Genomic DNA, 25,123 nt, shown 5'->3' on the forward strand with positions numbered 1-25,123 from the left:
CCCTAAGTGCAGGGTTTTGCTCACATCCAGTTGGAAATGTGTTCATAATAAGAAGCATGTGCTCTGAAGCAACACTGTGCACTTTTAAAAGCACACTCTGCATTCATTTATCAAAGCACAGCCGTTCATACACGATAACAACTTGTGTCAACAGTGTTGCCGAAATTTATTACACTAACAGGCTACAAATTGCTGTAAATTATTAGTAAACTAAGCAGAACATGTGTGCTGGTTATTAGGACTACTGCCTAGAGCGCGCCTGGGAGACCAGCGTAGCAGGAAAACTCAGAACCGAAATCAAACTGTAGTCGTATCTGGTGAGTGCCCCTCTCTCTTATTGCCAACGTGTCATCAGGCAAATCACAGCCACCACAGCTGGAGAACTTCTCATACCAAGCGGTCCTGCTACAGGAATCGTGGCCATTGCAGCTACTATGAGTTGCTTCAGAAGAGGTGCTTAGTATGAGTAGTGAGTTCACTGCTAAGGGCCACCTGTCAAAGGAGTTTAGTTAATGAAGAAAAGGTCATATTGCCCGCTTATCTGTATTGGGAGTGATCCAGCAAATGCTTCGCAGATTTTCTCCAAACTTTGTATATAAATCAACATTTCTGAGTGCGATTTAACAGCCATCATAAAAAAAAAAAGAACACTTGATAATTTGTTATTACAATATACTGGTCTGGTTTAAAAATAATAATAAAAAAAAAAAACAAAAAACACCAAAACACAAAGAACAAAACCCACCTTTTTACCCTTCTATCACCTTAACGAATGTTAGAGAAAAATTGATGATTACCGTTGCTTGCATTTATGCCATATAATTTTACCCAGAAAGTACTTCCAGAACAGTTTTCTCAAGTCCCATATTGCTATTCCAGCTATCTGGAGAGGGGGATGAATCCCTGATGCCTATATTGACTTCAGTTGGGAATACTTAGACCTTGCTCTCTCATACTTGAAGGTGATAGACAGCTAGCACTCCCAAACACCCCTGAGACAGATAGCAAATATGCTGTGAGTACAGCTGAGGGGCAAACTTACTAATATTCTTCTATAGAAGAATATATGAATACAGAATTAGCAACGCACATTTAAAAGCAGTGCAAAGAATCCTGAATGCAGAGCAGTAAATCATTTTCTGAAGTGCCTCAGAAATAGAAAATGTAACAAAACAGATTTTAGCTCTGCTGTGTACAGACTGACATTGGTGTTTCAAGAAATTCATGGATTGTAAATATTATTTTGACTGTACAAAGCATGTGTCATTAGAAAGCAGGAGATAACTTGAATTTATACAGGCAGATTTGGCAGCCCTTTCCCAATGGGAACTGTGAGGCGTAAGTTGAATAATATTTTTTTTAATCTAAATCAGCAAAACAGACTTGCATGAATAACACCTAAAGAAAACATTATAATTGTAACTGTTTCTTCATAACATATAGGGCTTTACTGCACTTTCGTTAGTTATTATTAAACATATATGCATATATATATTTCTTTTACTTTGTTGCACTAAGCTGTGAAATTCTTTTGTGCCTTTTTTGTTTGTGAAACCTTGAACCACCAATTTTAAAAAAACAAGATTCTTTAGAAACAACAAAACCATCTACTTAAAAACAAACTGGGGTATACTCTAGTTAAACTGAAAGTGTCCTCAGCGCACTCCAAGGAGCTCTTCATTCTAAAGACCTGTTTTAACAGCAGTCCTCTGGGATGAACTAGAAAACGTGCTACGCATTTCTTCTGCTCCCCTGAAGAATTTCAGAGCACTCCTGAATCTTTTTCATTTTTCAATTTTTTAAGAATAACTCATATAAAGTTTTATTGATCTCCTACTTAACAATTACTACAGGACTTCGCTCATTGAATATATTGCCTCGTGCTGCAATGGAAACAATGCAGATGAAGTCTCTGAATTTATGTCTCTCAGAACACGCTTAGATGTCATGCCTCTTTTCTAGTACCAACTATTTCTGTCTTTGCATCCCAAGATAGAGGCCAACCAGCAGCACAAGCAACGAGAGCCAGAACTCTCCTAAACAAGGCAGCATCACAAGCAGAAGATCCCACCAGCTGCTTGTAAGATGAAGGGCATGTGGCTCTTGGCAGCTGGATGGAAGAGGCGACTGCAGCTGCCATAGGAGAGCTTGCAAGAGCTTTAAGACAAACAGCAGCATTCAGGAATGCCTGTTACAACATGCTGTTATCTTATATAAAGTGGTGCTGGAGATGGTTCTTCAAATAGATTACCGTCCTGGACAAGTAATCTAAGTGTGGATAGTTTTCAATTACCATTTTGTCTCAGAAGAGACTGAGTTGTTACCATAAACATTGACAACAATATGCTTTAAAAACAAAACAAAACACCCACAACCCAAAGGCAGATTTATAAAACGCCCATTAGCAAAAATAACAATATTAACAAAGAAATAAGATTAATTTTATTACCAATAGCTTAAATCTCCAAGATGTTTTAGGTTTTTTACTAAGGGGTATTAATTCTGGAGGACCCATGCTGGTACATATAGAATATCACACAGAGTATTTTTCCTGCATGAAAACCATGCCGGAAAAAGGTTGGACTTATATACTAGCATTTGTTCTGGTAGCCAGGTAGGCTGTTCATTAATTTGTGCTAATGATAAAGTCTAATGATTTAGTGGAAAGCAGGACATATTGCTTCACTGCAATTAGGGAACCTTAGGACATCAGACTCCAGAACTCCTAACAGATTATCAGCAAGTGCCTCTTGGCCACTTTGCAGCAATTTATAGCTCCAGAGTATTAAATAGGTTCCTAAAATCTGCCAGTTCATTAGTTAGCTGCAATGTTCTTCAGAAACGCTCCTTTTTCTCCACATTATCTATATCGTTTTCAAGCAGAGTATCTTTATTCCCCATTTTTCCCTATCTCATTAACCCAGGGTGCTGTTTTTAAGTCCTTAGCATCCTGAGAGCAGCAAGGCAGAGAAGGTCCTGCAGTTTCACTGCAGGCAATTGCCTCTAATACTGCTCTTTATTGGATCCATCAGCATGAGCTTCCACACGGGTAATTTTTTTCCCTGCTTTTGAGGAAATAAAATACACATTGCAAAAGTCAAGCTATGTGTTTCCTTTGTTATCTCTTTTGAAGGATATTTGGTACATATTATCAAGGTTAGGACAAATATCTCTTGAAGGATTTGCAGAGCATAAACACTGATGATTCATTCTTTTCCTCTCTTTTGCTTTTTCTCAAAAGATTAGATGATCACAGAAATAGTATGGATTGGAGGGACCTTGGGAGGCCACCTTGTGACACTTCCCATACTAAACAGATGCCCCCCTCAAATCTTACTTTTAGTGACAACGCCCTCCAGTCGAATTATATTAGGGTGGTCAAATTGTCCCATGATGCTTGCTTCTCCCAGGAAATCCCTCCTCTGTTTTTCTGTGTAGCCAACTTTCAGGGTTTTGATAGCCACTGAAATTTCCTTTTTAGAAGGCAGCTTTAGGCGCCCACTGCACACTTCTCCAAATTCCCCTAAAAAAAAAAAAGTGGAAAAAAGACAAAATATTAAATGCAGTTATTTCATGAGATTTTAAGAAAGAATGCACAATGTTCAGCCAAAGTCCCTGAAGTGCAATGTCTACTGAAAGGCCACAGACCTGAGCTCAGAGGAGGCCTTCAGACCACTCACTACTTAACATTTCCAGGCTTCTTTTCTCTGGCTGTTACACTGGACAATGTCACTCATTTACACTGCATATTTAGATGACTGCAGAGCAGAGGAATGCATTAATGTCACTAGAAAATTCCTTTTTTTTTTTTTCTCCAGTTGATGCACTTTGAGACAATAATAGGAGGTCAAACTGATTAACAGAAAGTATCAGAACAGTTGTGCATTTTTGTGAACGTCATACTAATTTCTACCAGAGACAGTTCAGTTCCCAATTATTTTTATTTCAATTAAAGTAGCAATATAATTTATAAGGAATAAATTTGTCTACACAAACGCCTGATGGTAAAAGCAAGTCATACAGATTTCCTTTGTTCCATCATTATTCAGATGGATCTGTGTAAATACACACTGTTGCTACGGGTCTATAGGACATGACAGTCCACCACGAATAATTGTGCCCACTATGAATTGTATGAGATCCTTAAATAGAAAATGGCAGAGATTACCAAATGCCTACTTTTATACAATGTGGTTTATCCTTTGCTATGCAACAGCAAAGAGGAGACAAGACTTATCCTAGCATTCAAATGAGCATGTATAAAGCATGTTAACAGATTGCTGGAAGAAAACATCTCACTTGGAAATTTCTATATTTACTTAATGACACCAAGCATGTAAGAAAATTTCAGTATCTCAGAAAACATTTGAGCTGCAACCGACTTTTGATTCCCAATTATCCACCCCCTCATCTTAGATTTCATATAATAAACTGCACAGAGCAACCAAGTTAAAATAACATTAATAACTTTTTGATTCCTTGTTTGAAAGACAAAATAGTTGAAATAATGAAAATACAATACAAATGGAGAACGGATGAAACGTACAAGCGATATGAGTGCAAGAATTACCCTAAATGTTTATTTATAATTAGAGATAAAAACAAAACCAAAAAACCCTAGACAATAGAGGGTGTTGCTGAAGGGTTTTAACCCTCATTTTCTGTCAATTAATGGGTATTCTGTGTTTTTTTTTCTTCAAAATATGTGAGATCTAAATGTAAATAGCCCTTCATATGCCATACTGTATTTTGTCAAGTGGTCTCGTGCAGAAAGTTTGACTTGGAAAGCAACAAGCCCTATAAATCTAAATCTAGGCAACATCATTTTTATGCAAATTGTGAATGTTCTCTGTTTTTGTCAGTAAAACATAAAGGAAAAAGTGGTTACACTTTTTATATACGAGCTTTTTCCCAACTTTATGCTTAATAATCCTAAATGCATTAGCATTGCTTTACTTCTAAAGAACAAAGGCTTTTGGAGTTCCATGATACTCTCTTTACCTGTGCAGCTGACTGTTTACATTAAGCAACATCTGTGAAAAATAAAAATATCCCAAAAGCATATAAATAAGGTATTTCTGATGAGCAAATTGAAATCACATTACTCTTCATGGATTTAAAGCTCAAAAAAGTGTGATGGATTGGCATCCCTCTATTGAAATACTCCTGCACTATTGACTTCAGAGATGATACCACACGCGATATGTTTTAAAATTTACCTTCAACCCATTTATTTATGGATTATTGTACTTATATGTAAATTGAAATTATTCTTCCATCAATTTGCCACCTATATGTTTGGCATTAGAGTCCATGTCCCATCAGGAGTACTGCAATTTAGGAAGGATGAAGGGAATAATAGCAATGACCAGAACCTTAAAAGCCAGGGCTGTGTATTCCTGTTCATAGCTGAAGAAATTGGGGCTGTTTATTTACAATAAGGACTTGAGAAACGGGAGAGATGACAATGGTTCTGGCATATCAACATAATGGCTCTAAGATGGGCACTGACTCCTTTTTCTATACATGAGAGGGAAAAAAAAAAAAGAGTAGATGTAAATTAAATTACGGGAAAGGTAAGTTAGATCAGGAAAAAAAAATCTACCACTAAGGACACTTGGACAGCAGATTTTTTTTTTTTTTTTTCTAGGGAGGCTATGAACTCTTTTATCTTGGAGATTGTAAAGAATAAGCATCTGTCAAGAAAAGTACCTAACAAGATCAGTTTTGGGCAAGGGCACAGACTTAATGACCTCTCGAGGTCACTTTCCAGCTTTATTTTCTAAGGTTTCTCTGTCAGACAGATAATTTAACAACAACAACAACAAAAAAAAACCTGAACAAATGTGTCAAAGGGCAACAACCTTTCTCTGCTGGTAACCCATGCTAGAGTTGAGTCAACAATAAAGTGAAAGTCACCATATCTTATTACCAAGTTTGCTGAGCTGCTTCGTTCTTCAGGCATGATATTGTGCTATTAATGTAATAAACCCAAAATTAAAAACAGGGCATATCTTGATATAAAATTGCACTTACATTACATCCGCTATTTCTACTGTTATTTGTAATTTCAGGCTGCCAAGACAGGCGAATGCTCAGAGAATGCATGATAAAATCTACTACTAGTACACTAACAAGTGTTGAGTTTCTCTCAGACTTCTTAATTAAAAATATTCAACCTGCAAGCTAAGATGACTGGTATGCTCTACCAAGAGCAAACACTTCTTTCGTTCAAACACTAATCCCAGCTCTATCCTGCCAGAACACAAAGAGAAAGACAAAAGCACATATTTAAAACAGGAGGAAGGAGAAAAAAAGTATTTAAAATAAATCTTGTAATGTTCAGCTTTGTATTCCCTTTTCTCTATGCTTTAATGGTACAACAAGCTGTAAGTCTCTAACCTCTTAAAACTGTTGGTCAGTTACTGTCAATAAAGAGTGTATCTGTGATTGCAGCAAGCAGTCTGGGCAATCAATCCTTCATTTCAGTCTGGAATCATAAATCTGGTATTTGTTTGGCTTTTGGGAAGGAAAAGGTTATGGCTGATGTCCATCAACATGGTCCCATTTAGCCATGGCTGCACAATTTAGAGCTTGGGTGATTAATCAGATTCCACAAGTGCCTCAAGGCCAGTAGATGCTACAGGAGACTGAAAATCAGACCCTTCGTAGCAATGAAGCTCCCTGGTGTCTGGGAATATGACATGAGTTTACTTTCTTGGGGAAAAAAAAAAACAACAACAAAAAAAACATAATTCTTCATCAACGTGTAAATATTACCTTAGTTGTCAAAATTTTGAGAAGCATAAACTACTCTGAGTAAGCTGGAAGAAACTCAGCAGACAATCTAAATATGTTTGGTTCCTTCATATACATGGCCATATGGATGCAGCATAAGTTTGTCTGGCCAACACCCATAATGATATGCACTTATACTACATTTTTTTGCTGAAAATCGCTACTATAAGGTCCCAGAAATAAATGGACTTGGGACATCTGTATATAAAGAAACAGTATCTCATCAGATATTGTTTGGGGGGAATAATACATTGTGTATACGTTGGAAGGTGGAAAAACTGGCACTGAGTTTAAGAGATGACGTTGATGGCTTTTTACGTAAAGCCCTTCTGAAGAACTCATTTTTAATTATGCTACGCCCATAAACATTGTATAGCCTGTCCTGCAGACTGATGAATCTCTTTATATGTGGAAAACAAATAGATATTATTAGGAGGGCTACTTATGATATAAAGATCTCCAGATTTATTTTTTTTTAATGGGCTGCTTACTGCATCAGTAAATGCTATTCGCCATGCATTTAGACCCAGGGGACAAGGAAGAGATGAATCTGTGAAATTGGCTGCTCCATTAACTTAGCTTTGTTTTAAATACTGATGGTACTGCTGTGCACAGGACTGCCTCAGAATTGGAGGGACAGCTAAGCTGACTGTTCACAAACCTTGTGAACCTCAGAAATATTACAGCAGTACACCATACGACCTGAGACACTGTGAACCCTCGTGATAAGGTAACGCAGCTGGCCCCAAAATATTAGAAATACTTAGACCAACAAGATGCCACACTACAAGTATGTTTAAACTTTGAAAGAAAAACACATGCATGCTCTAATGTTCAGCGAAGTACAATCTTATGTCAATTCCAAATCAAGAAAGCATTTTCCATAGTATTCTCCTGTGATCCAACTGGATTTAAAGTTTTTAAGTGGTTTGCTGAACTGGATCCATAAAAACAAATGAGCTTTTTTTAAAAGAAGGAATTATTGTAAAGAAAAACCTGAAAACGTGGCTCCAGACCTCAATTTTATTATGCTTAGCCTCTAACTAAAATCCCCTGTGTTTTTCTTGAGGTTCTTTTGGACAAGAGCATTTCCTTATTGCATTTGAGCATGTTCTGAAAGCTATGTAAGCTGCCCTCTGTTCTCTCAGAGAGTTCTGGCTAAGGCTGTGAAAAACTATTTGGGAAAAAAAAAAAAAAAATACCAAAATTACTTCTCTTGCTTGAAGATCTCATTACTTCTGTCACACTTGAATGCAGTTAAATGAATCCCTTCCTCTCAAATCTCTATCTTTTTATAATTTCATTCACACTTTCATTTGTAAAGGAGAAGGCAGGAAAAGAGTCCTTCACTCAAGTACGTCATTGACTCAAGTAAGAGACAGGAAATGCCTTTCTGCTTTGTGGGAGGAAGGAAGGTGGTGCTCCTGCAGAAACAGCCTAGGAGGAACTCACCGCTGTTCACGTGTCTTCAATAGTGCTCCAAATGCATGAGCTACCATGTGCTGAACATGAGGTCAGCGCGAAGTGATGCTACAAATGCATTTTGGAAGATCCCACCACTGCATAACCCACTTCTCATCCGTGCTTCCCCTTCCAATTCCTATCTTTAATGACCATTAATAGGAAACACTAACTGTAATGCCACATGTAGAGTTTAGGCTGCATGAATCTGAGCCATGGGCTCCAAACAAACAGCTTTGTAATGTATATTAAGTCACAGCTTCAATGCAGAGGACCTGCAGGTTTCGATGTTGAAGCTATCAACACTGTCACTGGAGTAGAGCATAGGGACTTATTTTTAAACCACCTGGCTCTTTTAGAACATTTAGGACTTTTAGGACAGCTTTTTTGAAGCTTCTCAGAAAACTATTCCTCCATTTTCAGAGCTCATATTTGTCCAGCTTCGGTTTACCTCTCATTTTCATGTGCACTCGGAGTTAAAAATATGTCCAAAAATGAGTTATAAAGCAGGATATATTGTTGATTCTTAGAGATTTGCTTTCTGCATTCATACACTGTACAACACAAGTTTAGGAAGCGTACATTTGTGAATGAAGACTCCTTAAAGACTCATAATGAAATATACTGCTCTTGGACTTAGCTTTTCAATAACACCCTTCTCTATCTATACTCATTCTCTATTGTGTGGTAAGCAGAGCTTTGCTGCCTTTACTGAAGATGATGGAGAACAGTGCACTCTTGTGGGGCAAAATTAAAACCAGCAAGAAACAAAACTACCTTTGCAGAAAACAACTTAAGTTCCTACAAGCAGCTGAGTAGCTGCAGTAAGAGAGAGTGAATAGTGTTTCCTTTTACGGGGCTATTCAGGAGATGCACTGAGCACAGAAGCTTGCTTCTACATTTTTTTTTCCAAATGAAAATCTTTTGCTGTGCACTAGGAGTCTGTCTCTCTCACATCTCATGATTTTAATTCAAACAGTAAATTTAGAGAGAAGCAAAAAAAAAAATCAATAATAAAAGAACTACTAATTTTCAATGGATTAAAAATCAATAGTATTTCTCTCATAAATGCTTTAATTTAGCAGGAAAGCTAACACTTCATGATCATCTGGCTCAATGAAACAATCTGCCACTTCACTTCAAGGAGCAAGCACGCATCCTGTCAAGAGCTCCATGCTGCATTGCAACATGGATAACTCGGTGTGACGAGGCTTTCTGTAATCTGGCTCCTCTGCTATAAAATCTGCTCATTTCAACAGTTTGTTTTCAGTAAACCCAACAGTCTACGGCGTCTGCATGGCCCAGACAATCGGTTATCAGACAGACAACCCTTTCCTGCTAAATCAATAATTCAAATCCAAAGCAGTGATCAAAATCAATCTAATGGCCAAAGGTCACTGCAGTCTGATGGATGTGTGGTGACTGGTATGAAATGAGTTTGTGCTTTCACTCAAGGCATAATAGTCACCATTCCATTTAAGGAAAACATAGAATGCATCTTCACAGTTGATACCTTTTTCTGTGCTGACAGATTTTAAAGAGAAGCACAGAAGTGAGGCTGAAGTCTCTTTTCACTCTTAACCATACTGTGTCCAAGAGTGGGCTGTGTGGTGTCATTTGAAAAATGGTCTAGTTATCTGCTTTCTTTAGGAAAAAAGTAGATGTGTGTGCCACTAACTATTCATATGTACAGAAGTCAGATATAAATATGATCTAGGAAGTTGCAGACCTGAGAAAATTTCCTTTCCAGTCATAAGTATAAAGTCAATGATGTAAAACAGTACACACGGTAAAAAGATATCTTCAGTTCAATATATCTGATGTTTATTACCTGCTCCGACAACTTTATCAATGGATATATTGGAAGCATCTAGTTCCTTGGCAAATTCATGCACAGCTTGATTGGGATCCTCATATGTATGTGGATCTACATAAGTTCGCAGGCCTGGGAGTTTTACTGTGTAAAAAAAAAATCAGAGAGAAAATGTTACTTAGACTTAACTAATCCTTCTAGAGAAAGCAAATGAGACAACAGAAATCAAATCAACAGCAGAAAAAGGTATGCTGCTAATTCATATCAAACAGCCTTTGATAAGTCTCCACAAATCTTAATATAGAGTGAAACCAAAGACACTGATGCAGTTATTGCACAGAAGTTTGAAAAACACTGCACTTGCCATATCTAACTGCTTTTCAAATATTAAAATACTACCTGCCCCTCCCAGCTTGCTCTGTTTAGATGTTGCCTGATAGTATTTTTTTTTAAAGAATTGCAATGAGACATGAAACTAAATGGGTGATGCCACAGTCAACCTGAAAAGTTCTTAGGAATATACTACGGAGAGCACTTGAAATCACACTTTTTCTTTCTGATTCCTCCAGCAAGATGCATAAAAAAAGAAAACTACACATGAATAAATGCGTGCCCCCCCAGTCCCTATGCTAATGCTGTACAAGGATGGCATCCAATTGTTCTTAGCATTAAAGTTGGGATCTAGCGCTAAGTCACCCTAGCATCGATGCCATTATTTTGTCCCCTTGTACAGTCCCCTGGCCAGAGGTTCCTCTGTTTGCCAGAGGCAAGCACTAGTTCTAATGACTGAATGATTTTAAAGGCAGTTTCAAGCTGTCCACAACTCCTCCTCCAGCAGGATTGGAAGCGGAAGCATATTATCATTCCCAACCCTTCTCTCCACAAAGATGCTGAAAGCAAACCATTCCACCACCCCAGTTCAAGCCCATGCTTGTGCTCGTACCTGGTAACTCATGTGTTTGCCTCTGAATTCATTTTAGAATGCAAAGATGTTTCTCTCTAAAAAATAGTGAAACACCCATTACATCTGTCTTGATGTTTGCTGCTTCTACCACAAAACCTGAGCTCCTGGCTGGACACGTATTCTGGCTTTTCCTAATTGAATCAGTTGGTTGTGTAAAAGATATTAACTCCTCCTCCAAACATAGCCTTAACCCACCTAGTAATATCCTTTCCAGCTTGGCATGATTATCCTGCACCCAACTGTTGAGTGCTAGCATACTTAAACACAATTTGCTATGGCTTGACGGATGGGAAAAAAATACCTTTCCACCATTAGTTATAGCTTGCCATTGTTTTGTCACACAATCCCAAGTGTATGTGAAAAAAAAATCCATTTTATGGAGATTTATTGGCCTCAGAATTGACAAAGAAATAATGAAACCGAGTTCCCAAGCTAATTGCCACAAAAAACAAGGCAAACTAAGAACCCCGCTCTTAACAGAAGGGCTGCGTGTGCACAGCATTAAATGCCGAGTGTGTTTCCTTCAAGAGTCTGATGATTACAGAATTACTTGCAAGTAAAACAAAAAGTAATTGGCTGTATATTGCTGTTGGTTAAAAACCTTGTAAATGCTCCTTTCCGTCCATGCTGAATGTACGTTACCGGCTCCCTCATACCCCCAATAAAAATAACAACAATTAAAAGCTTCTGCTCTGTGGGGATTTTGGCTGCAGATTTTTAATGCTGACCCCAGAGGTTCCCAAGATCAGGTGATGGTGACTGCAAGGAGAATAATCCCTTCACACCAATAATTAAGGGCAGCCTGTATAGTAACTGGGTTCTGTCATGAAAAACAGATAATAAACACATGCACATGTGTTAAGCTGTACTACTTTACAGCTCATTCTGTGCAAACATAATAATTTACATTTTCATTTTACCAGCATGAATTGCCCTAAGGGTAGCAAAAAAATAAAAAGGGTCTAGCCAAAGAAGGCAAAGGGAGAGGATCTGAGGAGGTGAAACACATTTTTGCTCCTTTGAAGTAATATTATAGGATTTGTAATAAGGCTGCAGGGAATAGTTCATGGCTGGAGCCTTTTTTAAAGTAATTCAGAATAAACTGACTGAAATAAACCAGCTGCTGTATTTGAGATGCTGAAAGTTTACGACAGCCAGGGAAGTTACTTGACCCATTTTTAGTTCATAGGAGCTATTTTCTTGTTCTTTGAGGAAGACAAGTTTAGCAGAATAATAAAGCTTCAACAGCCATTGTATGCATACACACAAATCCTAACAGATAAATGTCTGCAAAATCAATAAATCATTTTCAAGAATTTCTAACAGAAATACCAGATTCATGATCAGCTCTGCTCTGACTACACAGTGTATCAGCATGGTGCTGCTCAGAAAACAGTACATAAATATCTAAAGCCAAATTAAAAGGAATTTAATCCACAGGAATTTAACTGCACTGACATGTTTAAGAATAGTGATTGCAACTTTCCATTGTGTGGGAGTAAGGAGAGCAAACTCTGACCTGTTATTTGTCTTCGACACTTTTTTTACTGGCTGCTTTTATTTTATAACCTCATTAAATTTGGATGATGAAGCATTAATTCTATGGGCCACATGTAACCGTACAGATTTTTTTTTTTCAGGCTAGTTGGTTAGCTGTTGATGGGCCGTACAAGGCAAACCTGTGGCTATAGCTTGTGTATCCCTTGACAGTGCAGGGGAAGGAGCACACGTTTGTGGATACAGCTCTCTGGAGATAAGGAAGGGCTCCAAACTTAAAATAATATGAACAGTCAGAGAACAGTTATTCCACTGCCACTGGGATTAGGAAGCAGTTCTCATTTCCAACTACTGCTGGTAAATCCCTTATTAAAATGTTAATTCAATTATATTTGGTGGGGAGGCATATTTGGGGGGTTGGGATGCTGATACCAACGGCTGTCTTCTTGAGGATGGTACAGAGTCACTGTCATGTGCAAAAGGATATGCACGGAAGGAAAATGCTTAAGCATAAACCACATTAAACTTACAATATGACAAATAATAGAAATACACAGTTCAATGTGGTTTACATAGTATAGCAGGGTTCTTGGCTGGAGCTGAAGCAGCTTTAAAGACAAACTGATGCTTCTTGTTAAAGGCATGCTCATTAGACACCAAGAATTCTGTGGGTGGAAAAAAAGGAGTTTCCAGTCCTGGTGTTTATGAATGGCATTGTCTGCTCTCTGCAAAGATGAAAAAAAATCCAAAATTCATGTTTTTTTTAATCACTGCATTTTCCCCCATTCCTAATCAGGAATTTTAAACCATCACCTTCCTCTCCCTTAAACTTTTCCTCCAAAATTAATTTATTCCTATTTTGAAGAGGTTATGGGCAGAGCTTTGATCATGACCTCGCTTTCACAATCCACAACTCCTCTGCTGTGGAAAAGCACTTCTGGTTTATCCACCTCGCAGAGCTAGGCATGGAGAGGAGCTGCCATACTGCAGCAAGACCTCTTCCTCCAACTACGGCCATAGCAAGTGACTTCTTCTTGGTAACCACAAATCACTCCTGGGCTCAGAAAATCAGTTCCTCCCTCGAGCACCTCCTGGATGGGACCTTGTTGCACGCTGTTCCTTTCACAGGACACAGCCAAATGACCCAGGAATGAAGGGACATTTAGCCTCAGTAAAAATTGGTGTGAAAACATCAAAAATGGATATGCTTTGGGTTTGGGAGAAGTTTCAAGAGTAACCCAGATTCCTCAGGATGAGCATTAACTATTTACATTTTTTGTGATTCAAAGACAATATAAGTCAGCAGAAAGGCTCTCTTCCTAGCTGTGGTGAGACCCACAGACAGCACAGAGATATGCACTCTTGCAAGTGGAAAATCAGGTCTTGAACAAAGCACAATCATAAAGAAAGCTGGATTAAGAAATCCCATTAATTTGTGGGATGTTTGTTTAGTAGTTATTCTTAATTTAAGAAGCTACACCAAATCACTTTTCAGCCTATGCTTACAATAATTCCCAACTAAATTTATTATCAGGTCATCTTTGTTAAGCAAGCAGTTTTCATGGTCCCTTCAGCAGTCATCAAGACCCGTTTCATTGATTTTATATTTAGCTTTAAGAAAAAAATGTCTTTGCTTAGATGCTATGCAGTTGATAAGGAGGAAGTTGAAGTTACACTCTGCATTTCAGTAATGCACAGCAGAATCAATATCATACTGCTAACCACATGCTTTGTTTGAACATAGACTGCAATGTTTTGCTCATTACTAACCTGAACAAATGAATGAATCTGAGGCTAAGACTGATTGTTTGGGGAAAATCTGCTTACCCACAAGAGAAGAGATAATTCTCTTCCCAATTTCACTTTGGTTTAAGTGAGTTATGGCTTTTTTCTCCCCACCCCCCCCACCCCCCCCCCCCCCCTTTAAATTGAAAAACAACAATTATCTAGGGGATGAATTCAAAAGATCTGGAAGCATTAGAAGGCTTCAGTAACTTACAGTGGCCATTCCCAAAATGTAGTCTTTTCTCATCAGCCCCATGTTTAGACTTCTTGTATCCACAGAATCTAGAAGCAACAGAGGGAAAAAAAAATGAATATAGAGAATTGTATACATTAACTGCAGGTGGAAAAAGAATAAAATGTTTTTCCTCCACAATTAAATGCCTGTTTGAAAGTTTAATGATATTTACATTCTCCGTACCCTATAGAGGCATGTTATGTTCTCAGGGAATTTGAGGAAATTGGCTAATGAGAGGATTTGTTGATTTTTGACCCCTACAGTTTAATTTTACAATTGCCTAAGAATGTGTTTATAGCATTTTTTAACAACTGCTGCATGATTGGGGTTGCGAACGTTAGCGGGCTCATTACCAAGCATAAAGCAGTGCTCAGAGCTCCGGGGGCAGCAGACAAAGGAGAAGGTGCAAACCAGCCACGCTCCCCCTGACGATGCCTGATTTGCCATGCTCATCAAGGCCCCACCGGGAAATGCAGGAAGGAGTAAATGTGCAAAACAGAGGACAAACTAACCTCCCAATCAGGACGTACACTACAACCGTGAGGAGAATGATGGCAACTGCGGCTGAAATGGCAATCATTACCACCTGGCTATTCTCACTGGAAATGGAGAATGCTGGAAAGTTAACACAAAAATATATAAATAACCCCCCCACGCACAAAACATTAATTACACCACAATTGACAATCATATAGGGAACAGACAGATTGAGTCATCACTATATAGCATTTGGTTTCCCGCCAAATATTTAATCTGCTATGTAATTTTTCATCAGACAAATAAATACAAGGGAAGAAAATGAAAGAAATATTTTCTTTGAAAATTTACATGAGTTGTTGCTCCTACTGCTGATTTTTACTATTGCTGATTGTAGTAACAGCTGTTAAACTGATTCTTACACATACATATATACACAGAAACATACATACCATGACACACACATTGTTTTGTTACAGAAAATAAGGAATTTTTCCTCTGTAAGAAATCCCAGCCAGTCAATAATAACCAACCTTACTCTCACTTACATGTGATGGAAAGTGCTTTAATGAATTAGGCATTACGATTAAGCCTAACAGTATCACTGAAGTACAGATTCTATCCACGTATACAAGGATTAACTAGGTTAATCAGTGCCTACAGAAGAAAAGAAGGGCTTTTTTCTCCTTACAGTGGATACTTCTCTGCAGTGCCTAAGCCTGGAGTTTGGGCCCACTAGGCTGCCATAGACTGGACACCTTTAGATCTTTGGTATGGTGAAGCATCTTCAGTAGACACCTATCTATCTTCTCCGAGTAAGCAGAATTAGGCACCTCACCATAACACTTCAAGTTAGCTGTCCACAGTGAGGTGAAAGATAGCCCTCCTGTTCCCCACAAATTGGGCAGTTTGTCTGTGTGACTGCCTGGAATCACACCTGTCCCCATGGGGAGAACTGCACTTGCGTTACTATGACATGGCAGCAGTTAACTCAGTTATGTGAGTTGGTGTTTATCTGTATAATTTGTATGTTCTTTATTGAGATACATGCAACACTGTCTGCTGACACCTTCCACATTTTTGGTTAGCTACTCTACCTTTTCTCCCTTTTTCTTTTATCTTTTCAAACTCCTATTTTAAAATTGCTTTAAAAGCTCATCAACTTCCAAGTTATGATATCTTTTATCACAACAGATTTCTTCTCCTTGTACTCTGTCCTATCATGAGTTTCATCCATTATGCCAATACTGCATGTAATCATAAAAGTAATTGTTAATTTTTTTTTCCATAAACAAGGACCTCATTTGATTATTTGATTTCCAGAAAGCTGAGGTGGGGGAAGAATAAGGGGAAAATGAAATACTTAAAATATCTCAAAAATACGTAGATGTTAAGTGCAAGACCAATAGGCTCATGCTTCTCTTCTTAGTTAAGAATTTATTTTAGCAGAGCATTTCTCACACCATGGGTTCTCAAGCCTTATCATGAGTACATGAAAAAGCCTTACGAGTCCATATCAGAATTATAGTCCTGAGTTGTCTTACAACTCTAAACAGGAGATACAACTCTGCCTGTCTTCCAAATATTAAACAGTCTTTAATTATGCAGCATCAGCCTACATTGGTAACCGGTTAGCTAAACAAAGGCAGACTTTTTGATGCATTAAGCCACTTTCACCTTCTAGCAAAGAGAAGGTCTGATTTACTATGTAGTACGAAGTGATGAGAATGTAACAATTAGGATGAAGAGCACCATTAAAAATTTTTCTGATGTAACAACAAAACTTGTGAAGAATACCAATAAGGTCATCAGGTAAGCAAGTGCTACTATCTAGGCATTAGAGAAAAGAAAAAGGCAAGTAAATCTAGCAAGAGAGAGAAGGGAGTTAAACCACCCAGCTCTGGGACCAGCTGCTTAACTGAACGCATTAGTTTCACCTGAAGGCTGCAGAGGAGACATCAGCTGCACAGAAACGTGGAGAATTACACCTTGACCCACTGGAGTAATGGACCAATATAATATTAATTCTCTTGGGGCACAGGGTTTAAAGTCCATGGGGTCCAGGCCACAAACTGTGAATAGGTATTATACCTAGCCCTCCCTCAGTGGGAGTTGCAGCCTAGGAAGGTATTGATTCTGGCATCAGGCTGCAGTAGGGTACAGACTGGAGGAAAATACCACCTGTGACATTTGTGGTATATTCTTTACAGCATATTTCAATTTTAATGATAAAACATAAAGTTATATAGTAATGCTACCCAGAAAGACACATCATAAATAGTTATGAGGTGCATTTACTAAACCAGAAAGGGAATGAAAAGAGCCACTCAAATCAGTCAGAAACTGGCCAGGGAGTCAATTTAAACCATTTGAACAAATACATACAATCTGGACTGGTTTCAAATTCAAACTTGCGGCTGTTTGTCCCATATCCAGCTGCAGTTCGGGCTCGAATTTGGAAGACATAGGTGGTATCAGGTTTGAGGCCGCTGATAGTAACGTTGGTGCCCTTAGCTCTCAGAATAGTATAGCTTGTCTCTTGCTCCTGCTTTTGGGAAAAGAAATTATCAGATTACAACCACACCCTAAGAAACAGAAACAAGAGGTGTTTGGTACAAAACGACTACAAATCACCCGGAGAGCACCGGCATATTTTTTGAATATTTATAGCCTGACAAATGCTTGCACAGCCATTCATTTTCAATCAACTAAAAATCTGTTGATTAGCAAGAAATCTAAATCATTAGAGCTCCTACGGCCTTGCACTGTAAATCAAATCCTAGACATGCTGAGCATAAGACATTTCGTTAAATGGCTTTGTACCATTTTGTCCATACCCTGTAATACAACAAGAAAAATGAAGATTACAATTTTATTTAAAAACCATAAAACAGATTTGCCTACTGCACTCAACTGGAAGTTGTAACAGGCCAATTTAGAGCTTTTAGGGCCCTGCAGAGCTATTGCAGGACTCAGTTTTTACTGCTTCGTGTTTTACAAGACAGTGTGTACCCTTGTAACAGTCAGAACAGCAGTCTGCCCAGACTCCTTAGCCGAGCTCTGTGAACAGGCTAATATAACCAGTTTACTATTATGCCATAAAAACTATGAGCCTGATGCGTCAGTCCTCATTTGGGCGAAACCCCACCGAACTTGTTCCTGAACACGTCTAGGACTTCAGTAGCCAGGAAGGACACGCATGTTTGCTCCATATGGTTTTTTGCTGAAGAACAAGGAGAGCATCCAGTACAGACGATATCCTCACAAATAGCCACGTATTTCTGACATACTCATTTTTTATATTAAATAAGAAATAGAGGACTTCATAACTTAGTAAGTTTGGATACTTTTCATACTGTGTAAAAAGCTAATTATGACAAAAGTATGTCTCAGTCCCCCTCTAAGCGCATAGTCTAAAAAGTTAAGCATGCATTTGGGGCCTGAGGTATTGCTTATTTTATTAAAGCCATTCTGTACCAAAAGAGCATTTTTGGCTTTCTGAAAATGGCAGCTGGAAGTGCCTCAGAAAGACTTGGATAGTAGCCACACGTGGGGAGCCACGAGAATCTCAGTTGTTCAGGCTTGTGACAAGGAATTTCTTTATTTTAGAGGTGATGGGGATTTCATCTGCTGTCCATTTACTTTGAACACTCTGAAATACACTCAGATTGTTGAGTTTTGCCTGGGTGAAAAGTAGAATGTGAGTTAGGTTAATGTATGTTGAACGCAAAGAATCTCACTCAATTTCCGCTATGTTTTATGGTATTGTCTTAGCTTTTAACTTTGGCAATGCTGTACTGAGGCCAGGCAGGTTGGAAAACACTCCACTTACTCTGAGATTGTCAAAGCCAGCTCTCCTTTATGTATGTGAGCAAAGTGAGTGGAGCTGTTTTAGCCTGTTTGCTCTGTAGTACTGTCCAGAACAAGTTAGGACTATTTTAAGTTTGCAGTTTGGTATCAGAAATTATTCCCCTCTTTGGTGCTACAGAAGTCTAACTAATTCTTGGAAATCTTTGACAGAGAGAGAAACAGAGACATTTGTACCATAGTTAGGGAAACTGCCAAAATTTTTTACATAATATCCAACATTATGCGCATAAGTATTCACACTGGGGAAAAAAAAAAAAGAGAAAAAAATGCTAAGCTTCTGTCTAAAAGTTACCATCCAGAATCAAAACCTCAAATAGGATGAGCTGGACCTATTCTTGAAAGACTGTCTATAAAAATGTTTATCATGGTCTGTTTTCTTTGCACCCTAAGTATTAAAAGGAAATCAGCATCGGATTTTCTTGTGGTTTTCTGATACTTCTCTGAAAAAGTTTTTGGTTATAGATTCCAGGGAGAAAATAAGGAAGACATTCTAAAGAGCTAACAGGTTTGCCTAAAATATGTATTTTTGAACTAACAAAGGCCTAGTATTATAATTTACAGTCTTATCTCATCATTCAGTTGAAATTAAAGTCATTGCCTACATTCAAAGACATAATAATCTTGTCTTTAAAACATAAGATCTTTTGTGTATGCTGTGACTGGACATTCATTTTGATCTCACTTCAGGCTGTTTTTATGAAATGCAAACATTTCCCTCTTGTGCAGATACATATGTGCAAAGGAAAATATAGTCATGGCCTTGTCTGTTAATAATCCACAATGGAACTTGGAAAATAAATGTTTAAAACAACGGTATGGAGGATGTCATGGTATCTTAGTTTATGGCAAGCTTTTTACACACATATTTTGAAAGTCATTTTTTATGTTAATAGTAATCAAATCACTGAAACACCACATAAAAGCCCAAGTTTATCTTTCCTGAGGATGAAGTAAAACTTCAGAGATACAGTGCTAGAGTTGCCATAAGCAGAAGGGATATACAAATGGAGAGTCACTATTTGCCAAGCCGAACTTTAATCAAACACTCTGTTTGATGATAAATTTGAACTTGGATGCAGAACGCATATTCTTCTTGATCATTTCTACATAGTTTATGAGACACAATCTTTACTGGGAAGCAAATCCCACTACTGTTAGTGTCTCATATGCAAATGAAATTTTATAATTATAAACTATGCTTCACAAAAGACATTTTTTGGATCCATTTAGCATTTATAGTGGCAGCACTAGCAAGAGTGAATGGTATGTTCTTTTCAGATAAGTACAGTGAGTGTTTACACTACATGAGGAAGAACATTTTCTCTGTTGGCAGCATGTACGCAGGAGAGGCCAAACCCAGGCTGCACATCTTTGGGAGGAACCCTTGGTTCCAGCACTGCCTCCTCGCATTGCTGGAGACAACTGTTTGTCAATATGACAGCTCCTACAAAGCTCACTGAGTATACATGGCCTGCCCTTAAAGCCCTAACAATAAGAGTTTAAAAGCAACTAAGTGCATTTGCATTTAATTTACTTCTTCAGCCTCAGAAAGATCACAAACTGGATATAGTTATTTGTTTGCTTTAACCAGTCTACTGAGCCTTGATTTCAATGATAGCAAAGGCAAATCCAGTTTAGCAATGTAAGACTGCAATTAAATTTCACTCATTGTTTTGAACAGAACTTCACCCTTACAAAGACTGTGGGATTTATTTATCACAATTATTACCCACATATTTAAATGAAGCAATTAATAATTTTCATGGGATATTTTGTCTTTGCATGATAAAGCACTCCTTTGAGAGAACTTAATTAGGTGAGCAAGGACAAAAGGAAAAAAAAAAGTATCTGCTTGTGTAAGAAGAAAATTTGACTTCTGTTATATGAGCACTTTGTTGGCTGACACTCTCAAAATCCAGCACAGCATTATATATGGACGGACTAAACTAGGGTGTCATTTTGTACCTCTAACGTACCATAAAATATCATGCCTTTCCATAAAGAAGATGAGTAGATGTTTCATATGGTATTCATTTTTATACCTGAAAGAAGAATTTATTTCTTTTAAATGCTTTAAATAAATAGTAACTGGTCAAATAACCTCATAATCAGGCCGTATACGTTTTTACAGAAAATGCAATTCTCTTCCAAACACTGAGTATAAAAACCTATCATTCTCTGTTCATAGTGTTAAGCATAAAACCCCATAAGTTCACTCCAATATAGTTTCCCAGAACTGCAATCCTAATTTCTCTAGAAACATCATACAGAGCTCTATTCTTTCTTGGGTACACAGGTGAAATCACTGGTGATAAAAATGGAAGAGATTAGTTACATTTTCTGAAAACAAGTATTTTCCACATACTTTATATGCCAATAATGCATTAGAAAAACTAAAAGATGTAATCATTTAGATACAGGAAGCCCTATTTTTCAATCCAAATCTATTTATTGTAACACGCTGAAAATCAGTAACATTTACTTACCCCAAAATATCACTTATTCTTCAAAATATATCAACAACCCAGCAAAGTCAAACAGAAATTTGCATGGTCAAAAGTGCATGATGGAATTGGGCTGACTCGTAATAATCTATTAATACTGTATATCTTAATTTATGAGAGGTATTGTGAGTAAAAACAAGCAGGAGGGAAAACAATGGCTCAACATAAATCATCTATCAGCAATCATGTACGAGTTGTCAGCAGAAATACCCAGACTGCTAACTGTGAAGGGTTTATATCCTAGCAGCTGCCACTTAACAACAGTGTTTTTCTATGAGCACAACCAAGATGACTTCAAAAAGACTGGGCCATTTTAAAAAGCAAGCCTTCTTTTCAGAAGAGGAGAGGAAGGGACTGCTCAGTGATCTCAGACTGAAAAGCAACATCTCCCCAAGGGAGGACTGAAATGTCACCACCCAGCACCGGCTGGCCCAGCTCTAGGTAAGTTTAACCTGTCTATAGCAGTAATTTTCAACATTTTCTGATTTGCAGACTTAAAGAGGGCAATGGATTAAAGCCTCCTGACTACAGACTTGCTTTTCTTCGTTAACTTCCATAAACCCTGAGGAATAGGCTTCTGACTCCCAGAGGGGCTGCAGACCACACATTAAAAGCAGTGGTGTCGGAAGGTTGTTTTTTTAAAGCCCCTTGGCTCTGAATGGTCTGGCTCCTATTGTTAAGCAATTGGCTCTTTGGTTTAAGAAAGCTGTCTGGTGCGTATGAACGCTTGATCACAGACTTCAAAGGGAAGAAACACATGTGCATGATCAGCCTCATAAGGCTGGTTGTCTCATGAAGCTGTCTTACAACAAGCAGTTGCTCCACAAGACTGGATATACACAGCGGGAATAGCAGCCACATGCCTAAACTGTGCGTACCCTTGTACTGAAGGGTGACAATTTTCTTGAATAAAACAAGCCAATTTCAGTGCAGAATGATCAAAACACCAAAAAAAAAAAAAAAAAAACCAAACACCCACAAACACCCCACAGATACACAAATATAACTTGGTGATAGTTCAAATAAAATGAACTATATGCTCACAAGGAGAAAATTCTTTCCCTTCGGGACAGCTAACAGCAAACAGGTCAACCTTATGCCAGGGCAAGCAACACACCTGAGTGTCACATCCCTTGCCCCACGAGACTTGAGAGAGCCACCCAGTACAGGACTTCCACTTGGAAAGGCTGGAGGAGGAGCTGAGATGGGGCTGCTGCAGCTCTTGGGAAACAAGGGGCCAGCCAAGGGCAGCAAGAGCAGCCAAGGGCTCAGATGAAATTCAAGTTAAGCCTACAGGCAAATAACCTGGCCTGTTCAAAAAAAAAAAAAAAAAAAAGGAAGTTCCTGCATGTTTGTACTGCTGAGGGTGTACTGTACAATTAAAGACAATCTGATGTATGAACTGGTGCTCTTTTACTTCTCCTCAAGCCCAGGATCTGGGCTTAATCTTGTTCCCATTGAAATTAACAGAAAAAAAAAAAAACACAAAGTGAATGTTTACAGGCTACTGCTCTCTAAGATGAGACTGAATGAAGATGTTTAAGAAGCTATCTTTTTATCCTTTTATCTGTAATACTACATATGTTTAGAAATTTACCAAAAAAACCTCACCACCACCAAAACACCCCAAAATCAGATGGCACGCTAATTTGGGAGAAATCTGTTAAGAATATAGACTTCCACTCCGCATTCTTTGGCTGAAAATCAGGTGTGGACTATCAACACCCCATTGTCCCACTGGAAAGCTCCATGAAGAAACTTTCTAAAGCCTAACCGAATAGCTGTGGAATCTTTTCAACACTAGTTTCTAAGTGGATACTGGCACCAAGAATTCCCACGTATGCATGAAAACTAAGCCTGATTTCTAGATATGAACACCATTAGTAAATACTATATTAAACCATTATTCCTGCCATTTTTTCAAAGTTTTCCCAGTTTCAGTAGCAATATATTCCGTCAGAAGTCCTATCTGATCAATCTACAAATGGCCAATACCATTCTTCACAATCTTTGCAACAATTAATGGTATTTTCAATTCTACCTGCAAGATGTAGAAAAAACTATTTGGTTATGAACATTTAATTTTTTACTAAATCCAAATCTATATATGAGGTAGCAATAAACAGCTGTAAGTACAAAAAAATGTTTGTACAGAACATATTTAATGGCAGATTTTCTTTGGTTTGCAGTTATCTACATATAATTTATGAGAAATTCAGTTATTTATGAAAAGTGGGAACTTTCACAGTGCAAAGCTGTCCCTGAAAGGATAGTCCATTTCTTTTCCACGTTGTCTTTGTGTAACAGAGGTTTGTGAAAGCACCAACACACGGATGCTGACAAATTACTCTATGAATATTGACAGCATAATAGAACTCAGTAAATAAATTTTACTTAAGACAAAAAAAAAAAAGTATTGCACCATTTCAGAATTAGTCCACATTTGTTCTGATGCATTTAGGGATGAAGTTCATAGACAACATTACTTAATGGTTTCATTTCATATTTTTATGATGTTCTGCTTCCCAAAAACAGAAGGGTTTCATCACTACTGAGGCAGATAGTGAGTGAATAGGGGTGTCTCTGAACCCTTGACTTAAGCAAGACTTAATAACTACATCACTAGCATAAGAACCTCCCCGTCAGTGTTTCTTCCCACCTTTTCGTAGTATTTGACCTCATAGTCCAAGATGATCCCATTTGGATGCTCAGGTTCCTGCCAAGACAGAGACACGCTGTTCCTGGACGTCCGGTCCTTCCTTATCACTGTGATGGGGGATGGAGCTGTATAGGGGATGGGGGGAGCAAGGAGGAGAAAAAAGCAAACCCAGGTTATCTCTGTTCCAATCCTTGGCAAAGAGTACTGTTTCCATTTGAAAGACTCATGAGCATAGGTCTGGACTTGTATCAACATTCAGCAGCTGGATTATCGTCCTGGTACACATGCCTTACAGTGCGCCGGCCTCAAAGAAAATGAGCTGAGATTTTCTGTTAGACTGGCTGACTAGTGGCAAGACGGCAGATGGTTTCAATCTGCTACTACAGTGTAAGCAATGAAATACATTTGATGTACTAGAAGAGAACAAAACAACAGTACTACCTATTTGTTGTAATGCTGACGTATTATCATTACCAGGCTCTGCAGAACTATGATATTCATTTCATAAGCAAGTGTAAAACAGTGCTGGGATGCCCCATGCACCACTGCTAACTGCTTCCTGCAGAATAGAGCCTCTTTTATAACATTATTTGGTAAGTTCTCCAGATACAAATTGCTCCCATATACCGCTTTTCCTTTACCACACTGCTTTGAAAATGAAATCTGAAGAAAAAAAATACCTAAACTGCAGAATAACCTCATTTCTGATCTGCATTAATCATGGTTAGGCATGACAATTGGTTGCATGCTACAGAGTCGCCCACCACCCAAAACTTGGAAGTACTATCAACGTCAAGGAAAAAGACGATAATTACCTAAGATCCTTTAACACGGGTTCATCTTCAGACCACCCAGCTCTACGGGCTGTTCCAAGACCAGGCCTAGGTTTCCTAGACTCACTGAGAGCTATGCAAGTTTTTATTTATTTATATTTTTTTTCCCCCACTTCTCACGGGTTCGCTTCCTACTCCAAATGCCTCTCGTCCGTGGTTTTGGCCAAAATTCATCAGATGATAACTTACAGATCACACATTAAAGGTTGTAACTGTCTTTAAAAAGA

The 25,123-nt window shown here is 38.2% G+C and overlaps 1 protein-coding gene across 4 annotated transcripts in view; it reads right to left on the minus strand.

Annotated features, from left to right (window-relative positions):
- Positions 1 to 25,123, minus strand: part of EPHA3 (EPH receptor A3) — a 218,160-nt gene that overhangs the window by 34,875 nt on the left and 158,162 nt on the right. For 3 of the 4 annotated variants that reach the window (XM_048071646.2, XM_048071648.2, XM_067002047.1), the window contains 6 exons: positions 24,064 to 24,188; positions 17,416 to 17,578; positions 15,066 to 15,168; positions 14,533 to 14,600; positions 10,091 to 10,216; positions 3,338 to 3,523 (listed from right to left, as the gene is read on the minus strand). In XM_048071646.2, coding sequence (XP_047927603.2) covers positions 3,338 to 3,523; positions 10,091 to 10,216; positions 14,533 to 14,600; positions 15,066 to 15,168; positions 17,416 to 17,578; positions 24,064 to 24,188 — 771 coding nt within the window. The remainder of the gene's footprint in view (positions 1 to 3,337; positions 3,524 to 10,090; positions 10,217 to 14,532; positions 14,601 to 15,065; positions 15,169 to 17,415; positions 17,579 to 24,063; positions 24,189 to 25,123) is intronic. The other variant, XM_048071647.2, reaches the window with a different exon arrangement.

This window comes from Anser cygnoides, chromosome 1 (genome assembly GCF_040182565.1).
Source record: "Anser cygnoides isolate HZ-2024a breed goose chromosome 1, Taihu_goose_T2T_genome, whole genome shotgun sequence".
In the NCBI taxonomy this organism is placed as follows: Eukaryota; Metazoa; Chordata; class Aves; order Anseriformes; family Anatidae; genus Anser; species Anser cygnoides.